A 14,017-nucleotide genomic window follows, 5' to 3' on the forward strand; every position below is an offset into this window, starting at 1 on the left:
ATAACAACAAGTTTTTTCATTCCATTAATATTCCCAACCACCATTTCTGAGACTAAGACCAACGATAGTTGTTCAGAGTCTAACCAATTACCTCGTGCACAATTCTCTTGTTCGTCACTATTCCCACCAGCCGAGTCTGAAACAGACAGTAGTAGCTCCAAAAATGATGAAATAGTACTTGGTCACATCTTGCCCACTTCAAACTTGAGGATCTTCAGCCTTACAGAATTAAAGGTTGCAACCAAGAATTTTAGTCCTGATACAGTACTTGGTGCGGGAGGATTTGGGAAGATTTTTAAGGGTTGGCTCAAGGATAAGGGGCAATCCAAGAGTGGAAATAGGATGGTAATTGCTGTCAAAAAATTGAACTCCGAGAGCTTGCAGGGATTTCAGGAGTGGCAGGTAATTCTACCCAACTTGCTAGGGAAGAATATATAGTTGTGAAGTTCATGTGTTTTGAATTCTTTTTGTCCTTTCAGTTGCACTTTTACTGTGCTTCTTTGAACCCATTTAGGCCTCTCAGTTGCACTTTTACTGTGCTTCTTGTTGCTATATTCATCATTGCTTGTTTCTTTTAATGTACCCTTCTCTACTTCTAGAAAAAGATCATGCAAAGGTAATTGGACAGGAAAGGTAGCTGCAAATAGTATAAATCACTTTCACTTGTAGTCATTAGATCTAATTCGCGACTTCTCTTTATGTTGGGATTAATTGCAGCTGTCCAAACCCAAAACTATAAGCTCATTGCAATGTTTATCATCATTTTTTAATTTTCTTGTAATCAACACCCTGATTCGAGATCAAATTGTAATGTTCACTATGCTATTTAAAATTAGCGGGCTGATTAGGTGGTGGGATGCTCTAATGTGTTAGTTTTCATTAACTTGCAATGTCCACCCTAACCAACTCACTAATTTGTTAGATTTTTAACACTAATTTGGATGGTTGGGTAAACATTGCTAATTAAGTTCAAATTATCACTTTGATTCAAAGATTGATATTTAGAGTGGACATTGCAAACAATCCCATATTTTATGATGATAACTATAATGAACCTTTGATATATTATATCCAAAAGAAACCTTTGGATATGTTATTTGCTGTGTCTTAAAAGAGTGCTCCCCCCCCCCCCCCCCCCCCCAACACACACACACCACACACCACCCCAACACACACACACAGATGCATTATTTTGAGTTTGGTTAAATAATTTGCTTTTTAACATTACATTCAAACCATTTTAAATATGTATGCATATCTCAGTGCTAACTTATTGGTGCAGTCAGCGGTGAATTTCTTAGGAAGGCTCTCTCATCCTAACCTAATCAAGCTCTTAGGCTACTGCAGGGAGGACAGAGAGTTACTCCTCATTTATGAATTCATGCAAAAAGGCAGCCTAGAAAACCATCTGTTTGGAAGTGAGAGCTTAAAACATAATGAATTCTATTACTGTCCATATGTGCAGGGAATGTGCTGTGAATATAGTTCAAATATAAAAGTTCATTTGGTTCACACACACATCTTTTATTTATGCAGGGTGGTCAGCTATTCAGCCACTTCCATGGGATATACGGCTTAAGATTGCAATTGGAGCAGCTCGGGCCTAGCATTTTTGCACACATCTGATCAGCAAGTTATTCATAGACATTTTAAACCCTCCAATATACTGCTGGATGGGGTAAATTTCAATTGAAAAGTGAATAACTATCAAATTACAAGAGATGCACTAAGGAATGATATATTGCTACTGTCCCTAGCCCATTGATTATTATATCATCTTTTCATCTTGTTCATATTTCCAACCTTTATGCACACCCATTTTTCCCTTTGTGAACCCACCTCTCACAATTGATCCACCACGTCATGGAATTAAAAAATTAAAAAATTCCTTGGTCACAAAAAGAATGTCTCGCAAATAATTTTGAACTTGTCTAACTTTTGGTTTTATTGCAGTCCTATACTGCCAAGATATCAGACTTTGGCTTGGCAAAGTTGGGTCTATCAGCTAGTCAATCACATGTGACAACACGAGTAATGGGCACGTATGGTTATTTAGCTCCAGAGTATGTTGCCACAGGTATTATTTCTGCCAAAACTTTTGGACTTTTGGTGCTCTTAAGGCCAAATGAGGGTGAGGCTTAAGCTTGACCTAAATTTTGTCAAACTTCAGCTACTTAACCCTGAATGTTTTAAAAGCTGTGCCATGACAATATGTTATGCTGATTAAACAGGGCATCTGTACATCAAGAGCGACGTGTATAGTTTTGGTGTTGTTTTAGTTGAGATACTAACAGGTTTACGGGCACTTGATACAAATCGTCCAAGTGGGAAACATAATCTAGTGGATTGGATCAAACCATATCTATCAGAAATAAGAAAGTTGAAACTAATCATGGACTCCCGGTTGGAGGGAAAATATCCATCCAAGGCTGCATTCCATATATCTCAGCTTGCTCTAAAGTGCCTTGCAGCTGAACCTAAGCACCGACCATCAATGAAAGAAGTTTTAGAAAAATTGGAACGGAAGCTGCCTATGAAAGACCAAGGGAGCCTAGAAATATGCTAGAGGTGCGTTTCTTATATGCTATCAGGAATTGAATGGGCTAAACAATTCAAAGAACCCAATACATGGAATGCAGGCATAGCCTTGAAATTGAGGTTGCATTTGGATTTGAGGATTTGTTTAAAATAATTGCTACTATAATTCAACGGCACATAAAGTATTTGAGTTTAGAAAAAAATATTTCAAACAAAAGCACTTGTGAGTTGTGATATTATGGATTTAAAATGCCATTATACACCTACTTATTTTAAATTCTAAATTTGTATTTCTATATGATATCTAAAAGCTAAAGTGTGTCAATTATTGTTGTGACACTCTTGTTAAGCCATATATGCGTAGCATTTAAGTCCATTTCACTCTACTTAGTCCATTTGGTCCAGTTTGGTCTCTCAAGTCCACTTTGGTCCAGTTTGGACTGATTGTGCCTTAAATTGATTTTTTTTTTTTTTTTTTGGGTAGGTTTCATTTTCAGTTTTGGGCTCAAAATTAAAATTTTTTTTTTTCTTCATTTTTGGGTTGAAAAGTATGAAATTTTATTCTATTTGGGCTAAATTCTTTAGTTTTGGGCTAAAAAATACAAACAAAATAGACATTAAAACATAGAGATATGAGTCCTAAAAGTTAAAAAAATGACAAATATTCATAAGATTGCCTTAAAATTCAAGTAAAATAATATAGGAATTATAATTATATTTAGATTAATGTAACATTTTACATGTGTTCCATGGAATGGTGATGTACATTTTTTAACATTCTTGGATATGTTCAAAAAATTAATCAACTGATTATGTAATATTTTTAAAAATTCCTTTTAAAAACATATTCTCCAATTATATAAAACAATATTATAATTGCATAATTTAAATCTTTTTATTAAATTACGTTTTCATATATATATATATATATATATTACTATATATTGTTATTGAATAAAAAATACATTACATGTTCCATTACATAAAAATTATAAAATGAAAATACTTTTAAATAAAATGCGTACTATTTAACTTACAAACTTTACATTATATTCTTATATAAAATAATTATATTACATTTTTCCACATGCATCACGTGAGTTTGCAACTAGTATTTATAAAACTCATATTCATCCAAAAAGTTCATTAATAAAAAATAAATAAAAAATAAAAAAACCTCCATACTCTACAAGTTACTTATACTACAAATTGAAATTCAAAAATTTCTCTTAAACGCATCTATCCAAATGAATCATAAAAGAACTAAAAGCGAGCTTAATAATATTATTAGTTCCAATAAACATGTCTATTGATAAAAGTGAACCTAGAAAAATGAGGAAGAGAGGATGCATCAATTGATCCTCATTCTTTAACTACATTGTAAATAAACAACTTGTGGCAATGTACTATCATGATTTCTACTGGACAGGACTTGTCACTACTCACTCTGGTATATTGTAAGAGGTAAAAAATCATCACTGATAAACTCTTCAAAATTTCTTGATCCAAATAGGTTTAATCCAATCCCTCAAGTGCCAAAAATCAAATTCATCTCTGGAAGCTTGAGTAGCATAACAAAGAACTCCATTGAAAATTAATAACTTGCAATTGAACATTTCCATGAAGCATATGTTGGGTTTGCATGGTAACTCAATTCATTCTCTAAGCTTCACACTTGATATGTCTATTGCTGTTATATCTTTATCACTTTCTTCAATACTTTCTGCTATCCAATTCAAAGCCCCATTACAGACAATATCAAAACAAGTTATGGAATAACTAGGAAAGATTACTTGGAAAGAACAGCTCAATTGCCTCCGAGGAGCATTTTCATATACTTCATCATCATTACTATCCATAATACATACATGACGCTTGAACATATTCTTAAGCAAACTACCTTGTACTTCTAGAAGGGCACATCGTATACTAGTGAATAGTAGCTCTTTGAACTCATTAGTCATTTAGCCAGTGCTACTATTGTTAGGATTAGTGCTCTTAAATCCTATTGTATGATGTTATGTATGACATTATGTATGACTTAATTTTGTGATTAATAAATTTTTTTTATTATTATTTGAAATAATGGTAACATGAATATTCGGACATTATTATATAGTCCACAAGATGCATAGTATGTGATTTATTTGAAAAATCACAAAACATAGAAATCACAAGTTTTTTGTAAACTCAGAATTTTGGTTCGTAGTCAATGATGAAATTGGGCATTTTATCTGCGAAGACTATAATATATCAACTAAGATGATTTGTCTTGATCATGGAAGTGGAGACTTCTAGTTGATACGTTAATATGTTTTAAGAGTTAAGACATATTAAACTGGACCGCTGTGAGATTTATTATTCTTTTAACGACTGTCAAATGAATAATAAATCTCACGACTTATATTTGCATGAACTTTTAATCCTGAGAGAATAATGGACTTCATCATGAGGTGTAGGTTGCTTTGATATATCAGGAGTGAGATCTAAAGTCACGGTCAGAACCTCAGTGTTGGGCAGCCACATTTAGTGTTGATGGAACATATATCTCAAGATGGAATTCATAGTCTCTTAATGAAGATATAAAATATTCCCTTGAGATAAGTTTAATGAGTTTATTATTCAAAATGTTAGGCCTAACTACTTTAGTAAATAGTTACTAAAATATATATTTATGAAATTGGATTTCATAAATATATGATGAATAACTTAAAGGATTAAACTGGGTACTCAAAAATTAAAATGTAATAATTTACAAAGTGGCAGTGTATATTCATAACTTTGTATTACTATGAATATTTTATGAAGGGGTTGCTTGAACAATAAAGTCTTGGAATATAATTTATTAATAAGGCCTAGAGTACAATTATATTTATATAGTGGTATTAAATATAATTAATGGTAACTTTGGACTTATCAAGAGTTGACAGAAAAGTCCAAGACCCATTGGAGCTAGTGTCTTATTTGTTCCCTTTTGGTTCCACTCCAAGCCATATACTAAAGCCCAATTGGAAAGGCCCAAAAGGCTAGCCCAATTAAATAATCAGTTGTATGGAGAGAAACATACAAAATTTGTAAGAACATGAATTGGTATGTATGTGAGTGTTGGACACTCTTTGATTCTCTCTAGAGCATACACATATAACTGATTGAGAGACCACACTTCTTGGGCATCAAATGGAATTGGAGTGAAGATTAAAAGTTTTCCCATGCTTCTAATCTTTTGTTTTGAATTTCACCGCTTCAAGGTACACTCTCTTGTTTTTATATTCTAAAACTTACATAATATATATTATCAATTATGAATGAAGTAGATCCGTTAATTTTCCGCTGCGTACATGCATATTTCCATCAACTATTATAGACATGGATATCATTGCCAAATATAGATTTGGGAAATATTAGCCCATCATAGGCATCTTCAATATCAACAATTGTGGAGCAAGAGTCTTGTAATATTTTACTATCAAATTGCCATTGTTTACATTAAAAGCAAAGTATTCAGACCCTGAATTTTTTTTCAATGATGAATACCCACTTAGATATTTGTAGATCATTACATTATGGACCTTGACAAAGGTTGAATCATGAATCATTCTAAATTAACTTTTGCAAACCCTTTGGATAAGGCGTTCATCCAATGGTCTTGCTAATATTTGAAAGATGACATCTTGATCCAAACAACAATATGTGAGAATTTGATTCCTTTTCCATGCTCAGCTCCACCACTAAAGTTTTCTTAAAAAGAGTTTGGCTTACCTCCAATACTTTTAAAAAAGAATCTCCTTTTGTTTTAATGAAAGACTACCACATCAACCACTAATTAAATAAAAGGTGGGGATTAAAATTCACTGTGCGCGCCAATAGTGAGGCTATTGGGCCAAACCTCCCTTGGGCTCACAACTTACTTGTAAGGTGGGTTTTGGATTTTCTACTTTGGGTTGTTCTTGGCACAAAGACTCAATGAAGCTATCTCTCTCTCTCCCTCTCTGTTTTCTCTCCTTTTTTCAGCCCCCTCTCTTCCTCTAACTTCTCATATTTATAGCTCTAAATCAGTAAAGAGATCATGATTACTGTCATAGTTAGTGCAATTGGAGGTCCAATATCATCAGTCGCAAGTGGATGGTTAGGTAGGAGTGGAATGTGGTGAAAATGGCCTTAGAACTTGGTTCCCACTCCAGCAGACATGCTCGGCAGCTGTACTTCCCTGGGCACTACCAGGTACGCTAATGATGATGTGTTTGGACGTTACTCTTTCTTTATTGTTCGGTGATGGTTTTCCGAGCAAGGATTAAGTGATGAAACTTGGGCCTGCATTTTGTGTGGGTTTAGACTGGGGTTTTGGGTAGAAAGAGATTGGGGCCATAGGCCACATTGTTGGGTCAAAGCTTAAGGCCCAAATGGATCTAGGCACCATGGTGCCGTACATTAGCCCCCCCCCCCCCCTCCCCTTTGATTCATGCCCGGCTAACGGGAAGAATCAAGGAACTCGGTAGGCACTTTCGTTTGAGAAGGTTAACAAGCAGAAGCTTGGGCAGTTTCAGAAACCCATTAATGCGCTCTCAAAAGGCGTGCTGTTCTGGACTATTTGGTTCAGCCGTCATCATTACCTGATGGTTCGTGAACGACGAGGCACGCGTGTCAATTGGCATTAGCATCCATAAAGTTTCCTTGCTAACTAAGCCTCATTATGGTTGATTGGACTCCGCTCTTCCCTCTTCGGCCTCTATAAATAGCCCATCACAAATCATCTTTTCACTTTTTCACTCTCCATTCTTTGAATTTTCTCTCTGCCGAGCATTCATCTATGCGCTTACTCATCAGTCTAGAGCCCCCTTTCTTCCCTAAAGCCCAAAGTAAGTTTGATATTCCTAATGATGTGGAGGTGGAGTATTGCCACGAGAGCGAATTTGATCTCTACAAAGGGGAACAAACTGCTTTCTTTCCCTTAATGGTGATTCTAGAGGGTGGGGTTAGGTTTCCCGTGGACCCTTTCTTACTCGATACACTTAGGTACTATAGTCTGTACCCCAACCAACTTCTTCCCAATTTTTACTGGGTAGATAGTTGTGTCAGTAGGTTGAACCATACATTCGGTTTGCAATTAAACCATCATGATATAAACGACATGTACAGTTTGTGTGGAAATAAGAATATAAACTATTATTTAAAGGTTAGAGATACGCAGGTACGACTGATATCATGCCTACCTGACTCTAATAGGAATTTATCCGGGGAGTTCATTCAGGTGCCCGACAATTGGTTTGCTGGAGAAATCCCCTACCCCCTCTCACGTCGTGAAGTGGGTTGACTTCTAACTTGACTGTCTTTCCACTTATGGTTGTTTTATTCACCTAAATATTGACGCAGTGTTTCATCTATATATATATATATATATATTTAGACAGCAAAGTGTTTACCCTAGACATCAGGGTAGTCCACGTCAGGGATCTGAACTTTGTACTCAGGTCTGAGATATTTGTTCACTGGGGTGAGCAGCTCCGAGCGTCCTATCTGATCCTTGGAGTTAAACTGATCTACTCTACCTGGCAACCTTTCAGGCAAGCACTTTTGGTAGACAACCCCCTTCTATCCTACATCGACGTTCGGCATGCGAATTTTCTTTCGCCGAGATTTACAATGGGAGAAGCCCGGGAACGTGGTTGACGATATACTTGTTCGGAAGAGCTTGCCCTGTTGCGGGACGAATTGGCAGAGCGTGTGTCTCGATGTCTCCGAGAACTTGCTCACGCACCTATTGAGGAAGAGGCTCCCGCCCAAGGGGAACCCGCCCAACCCGAAGAGCCCGTTGATCCCAAGGTTCCCGCGCTGGTAACCAAGCAAGTAGCCATTGATATTACTAACCTTTCTGATACTGAATCCGATCGTAGTGGAGACATGGTGACTTGAAAGACCATGACCATTGATCGCTTTGTGCCCAGCACAAGGTAGACCGCGCAACAGCAATCACCACAGGGCTGAGGTTAAACGCCTCCCCCCCCACCTCCTCCCCAAACCAGACAAACCTGAAAAAGGCAACATGTTACCGAGCAAACTTCTACCGGTCTGAGAGACGTTGTAACCTGAATTCCCCCTCAGCCATCTAAGGGTATTTTCATACAGAAGCCACAGACTCAAGTCAGGGCGGGCACAGCGTCCTCTTCCCAAGTAGTGCAGGCATGGCAACCCAACTTTCATTTGGACAACAAGCGACTTCCCGTGAGCGCAAGTGTACGGGTGTGGGAGAAAGTTGAAGGGGGTCGTGTTGCCTAAAGTTTGGCGCATGACCTTCTTCTGCCCGAGGACGTGCACGCTTATGAGCAGGGGACGGAGGAGTCTATGGGAAGAAGGTTGTAATGGTTTATTGTTGCGGTAATCTTTCACTTACTGATTTCCTACTAGCCTTTGTGCCCATTTATTATTTATTATTTATTATTTTATTATTATTATTATTATTATTATATATATATATATATATATATATTTTATTGCTGCACTAACCCCTATGGTTTCATTAGGCTACTCAATTGGCTCACATCCTTGATGGGCGTTTGAAGGAACTTTTCGAGGATGTTGACCGGGAGAAGGCTGCTAGGGAGACGGTCGCTAAGATAGCAAAGGAGAAGATAAAGGCTGCTGATACTGCCGAGAAGAAAGATGCTGCCGCGGAGCAGGCTAGGGTGCTAGCGGAAAAAAGGTCCGCTAAACTTTTGGCGAAGCAAAATGAAACGGATCTAAAATTAGTCAAGGCAAAAAGTCTAAATACTGCTCAAGTAGAGGAACTTGCCAACCTGAGAGCAGCTTTGGAGTCTTGTGAAGAAAAATGGTATAATGAAGGGTTTGCAGATGCAGAGAATTCTGNTTTGATTTTATTGATAAATAGATTTCTTACTCTATGTTTTCGGGAATAAAAAAGAAAACAACAGCCTGACAAAAGGTTCGGTCCAATCTGGGCTCCATTTCCATTTAGGTTTGGACATCAATCAGACTAAGACATTAATCAGTCTTAGTCTCTTAAAAAAAAAAAAAAAAAAAATTTTGAGGTGCCCCGCTTCATGGGCATATAATATATATATATATATATTATTTTATCTCTCTTTTAGTTTTAAAGATCCAAATCTAGGACTATTCCATCCCCATTCTCTACCAGCATAAGCATATTCATTCAAATTAATTTGACAAAGTATTTGAGATAAATCAAAACCATTTTTGTTATAATATATATATATATATATAAATTGAACAGCAGATCCTACTTTGGAGAGAGAATTTGGCCTATCAATGGAATCTTATTATTATCATCCATACATAAAAAAGTTAAATTGATGGCTAAAATCCCAATTTAAAATTTTAACCTTTTTTGTTAGTCAATTTGATGCAATTTCATTATTGCACCCTCATGCAATGCAATATCTACCAAATCCTGAAAGCGACGATTATGTCAATGCCCCGATCAATGCTGCAATCAAATAAAATATGGATACTTTATTTGAGATGTTGTACCTGTTTTGTATTTGTATCAGACGCTTAATATGCCTGAGACATCTCTATATGTGTCTCAGCTGTTTTTTTTTTTTTTTTAATTATACAAGACACAGCCAAGACACAAGAATGAAAGAAATTAAATACTCTTTTACAAAATAAAGAAAGCATTTGAAAATTAATAAATATCTATATTCTTGGTTTGTATTCTAATTTTTAAATATCTTTCAATAATTGTGGATTTAATCTATTTTCCATTATTAATCTTAATCTGATATATATTTAATATTAAATAAAAAAATTTAATAATATATAAAAAAATATATTTAATAATTATTTAATAGGCATGTCCCGCTATATCCATGCCTTATTTTTTCAAAAATTTCTGTCATTCCTATTCCAGTACCCGTGTTCATACATCTTAGTCCCTCTTCCTTGAAGTTTTCGTAATTCAATGTTCCAACGAGGGTCCTCACGTTTCGACAGCAATTGAGCCTTAGGAAGATGCGGATTCAAGTCATCTGTTGCACTCAAATTTTAAAGGCTTGAGATGTAAAACAAAAATTTTAATGAAGAAAAGATGCGGTTGCATCTAATCAATGAAGATAAAATAATAATAAATAAATAAATAAATAAATAAGGCAAACAGATGCTTCACAAAAAAAAAAAAAAAAAAAAAAAAAAAAAAAAAAAAAAAAAAAAAAGGTAAACAGATTGCTAAGAAAATAATTTAAAATTTCAATTTTTTCCCTCAACCATGTGATGCAATAGCACCCCTATGCGATGCAATACCTATATTGGGTCCAAATAGGTACCTAAAGAGACATGATGTCAATGGCCCCAATCAATGGGGCAGCAATAAAGTGTCACTAGACTAACTATTCAGCGTCGGCAGTAGTCAATAAAAGTAGAGGTCCCTCTTGCAGTCTTGCATGAAGTTTCCGCAATACAATCCTCCAATTGGGTGTCACACCTTATCACAATTAAGTCTTTCTAACATGTTTCTAAAATAAAAATAAGTTATTCGGACATAAATTTTCACTCTGACAGAACTTCAGTTATAAAATTAGAAGTAGTTTAAGATTACAACTTACTAAAATAAATATTATTATATATTTTGAAAATTTAATCTTTGAATTGTATTTTCTTTACGTTTATAATACACATATCAAATTTTGTTTTAATTGGATATTATTTACCTTATGATCTATAAGCTTATAATTTATGCCTAATTTTAAACTACAAAAACTTACAATTTAAACAATTTATTGATGACATAACTATTGGAAAGTACCCTCACGTGAAAATGTCATATTTCATTATTTTGGCTGAATTCTTTTTATGACTTCCAAATTCCTATAAATTATTAATACCAACACACCATTTTGATATGCATCTCTCTCTCTCTCTCTCTCAATTATGTCAATTTCCCAGAATTATTTGTCCAAGGTCGGTATGCAGAAGCACCGAGATGATCTAGGTAAGATTCAATGAATTTAGAGTTAGACAAGAAAATTTTAGTGACGGAATGCTATATAATTCATTGCAATTTTTACCATCTTTATTTGTAATTTTTGGTTGCAGGATTTTTTGGCAACAACTCAGACCCTGGTAGTCTAATAGATAGTGAAGGAAGAAGTGAATCACTAATAGAGTCAGTTTCCATTCCATCACTCTTTCTGGCTAACAAATCTGACACTGATGGAAGTTCAGAATCCAACGAAATATCTCCAATATTCACTCATTATCCCAATTCCATAGTGTCATTCTTCTCACCGGCCAGGTCTAGTAGTGTCTCCGAAAATCATTATGAAATAATATTTCCAAATCCTTCCATACCAACTAATGGACCAACAAGTCTTTCCATTTCATTACTCTTCCCACCCACCATGTCTGAGACTGAAACATATGGCAGTTCTTCAGAATCCAACGAAACACAGTTCTCTTATTCCATAATGTCATTCTTCCCACCGGCCAGGTCTCAATCAGACATTTCTAAAAATTTTACAATGATTTCGACTGATCCTTCCATATCAGCTAGCCCAATACACACAACCGAAACAGCAACCTTCTTAAAATATTTGACTTTGCAAGTGCTACTTGAAGCCACTAACAACTTCTCAGAAGATCACAAAATTCGAACAAGTAGCTTTGGCTCAGCCTACCGTTCAACTTTAGATGATGGCCGAGAAGTGGCTATAAAGCGTGCTGAAATTTCAATGTCTAAACCATATGTGAGCAAGCACTACAGTGACAATGCTTTCCTAAATGAATTGAAAGCCTTGTCCCTCCTCAATCACAAGAATCTTGTTTGCTTATTGGGATTTTATGAGGATAGTAATGAGCGCATATTAGTCTACGATAACATGAAAAATGGTACCCTTCATAATCATCTTCACAAGCTTCAAAGTATTCCTCTAATATCATGGACTGCCGGGATTAAAGTGGCACTAGACGTAGCTAGTGGCATTGAGTACCTACACAATGTAGTACCCCCAATCATACACCGTGATATCAAGTCATCTAACATATTACTAGATGCCACATGGACAGCCAAGGTGTCTGATTTCAGCCTATCCGTGAAGGCCCCCGTGGACATTGAGTCATACCAATGGTCTGATCTGGTGGGCACCATAGGCTACATAGACCCCGAGTACATATGGCATCAACATCTGACAACCAAAAGTGATGTGTATAGCTTTGGAATAATATTGCTAGAAATGTTGTCCAGGTACAAGGCACTTCATAAAGATGAAAACGGCATGTGTTGGCATATAGTTGATTTTGTAGTGCCATACATTGCCAAAAATGAAATTCACAAGGTTTTGGACCCAAAAGTACCACCACCTACCCTATTTGAAAAGGAGGCACTAGCATATGTTGGATCCTTAGCAGAGGATTGTGTAAGTAAAGAGGGTCGAAATTGGTATGAAGAGGCTTACAATGACCAAGATTGTAAAAGGCCTACAAAGAGCCTTCGTGGTGTGTGTGGATGTGGATGGTGAACCTGAAGAGTGTGGCAATTGGATGTGGTATAAAACAAATCCAGACTTTCCTCTTAAGGATAAAAACAAAAATTTCCTTTCAAAATGCTACTTAAAGCCACTAACAACTTCTCACAAGTTTGCAAGATTGAAACAGATAGCTTTGGGTCGGTCTATCGTGCCACTTTAGATGATCACCGAGTTGTGTCTGTTAAGTGTGCTGAAGGATCATACATGACCTGGCGCAAAGAGGACTATGAAAATGCTTTCCTAATTGAATTGGAAGCATTGTATAGCCTCAATCACAAGAATGTTGTTCACTTATTGGGATTTTGTGATGATAGCAACGTGCGTGTAATGGTCTATGATTACATGGAAAATGGTACCCTTCGTGACCATCTTCACAAGCTTCAAAGTACCCCTCTAATGTCATGGGCTACCCGGATTAAAGTGGCACTAGACGCAGCTAGAGGCATTGAGTATCTACACGTATATGTAGTACCACCAATCATACACAGTGATATCAAGTCGGCTAACATATTACTATATGCCACTTTGACTACCACGCAGTCTGATTTCAGCCTATCTGTGAAGGCCCCCATGGATGACAAGTCACACCAATGGTCAGATTTGAGAGTAGTGGGCACCCCAGGTTATATTGACCCCGAGTACATATGGCATCAACAGTTGAGAACCAAAAGTGATGTATACAGCTTTGAAGTAGTATTGCTAGAAATGTTGTCCGGGTACAAGGCGATTCATAAAAATGAAAAAGGGCTGCCACGGAATGTAGTTGATTTCTTAGTGCATACATTGCCCAAGATGAAATTCACAAGGTTTTGGACCCAAATGTACCATCACCTACCCCATTTGAAAGAAAGGCAGTTGCACATGTTGGGTCCCTAGCAATGGCTAGTGTAAGTCTAAAAGGTCGAGATTGCCCCTCAATGATTGATATTGTAAATAGCCTACAAAGAGCCTTGGATGAGTGTATGGATCCAGTTCTTGACGAG

The 14,017-nt window shown here is 36.3% G+C and overlaps 2 protein-coding genes across 2 annotated transcripts; both read left to right on the forward strand.

The window, feature by feature from the left end:
* Positions 1-236: 236 nt before the first annotated feature.
* LOC112000423 (probable serine/threonine-protein kinase PIX13) lies at positions 237-2,815 on the forward strand. Its single transcript, XM_065776571.1, is given in 6 exon segments — positions 237-402; positions 1,283-1,418; positions 1,537-1,596; positions 1,599-1,678; positions 1,954-2,077; positions 2,232-2,815. Coding segments are annotated over 6 exon segments (795 nt in total). The 5' UTR covers positions 237-342; the 3' UTR covers positions 2,567-2,815.
* Positions 2,816-11,439: 8,624 nt separating this feature from the next.
* Positions 11,440-13,025, forward strand: LOC112000420 (serine/threonine-protein kinase-like protein CCR4). Its single transcript, XM_065776541.1, has 2 exons — positions 11,440-11,500; positions 11,605-13,025. The coding sequence occupies exons 1-2, from the start codon at positions 11,440-11,442 to the stop codon at positions 13,023-13,025; spliced, it is 1,482 nt and encodes a 493-aa protein (XP_065632613.1).
* Positions 13,026-14,017: the final 992 nt, after the last annotated feature.

This window comes from Quercus suber, unplaced genomic scaffold (genome assembly GCF_002906115.3).
Source record: "Quercus suber isolate HL8 unplaced genomic scaffold, Cork oak 2.0 scaffold_136, whole genome shotgun sequence".
NCBI classification, from domain to species: Eukaryota; Viridiplantae; Streptophyta; class Magnoliopsida; order Fagales; family Fagaceae; genus Quercus; species Quercus suber.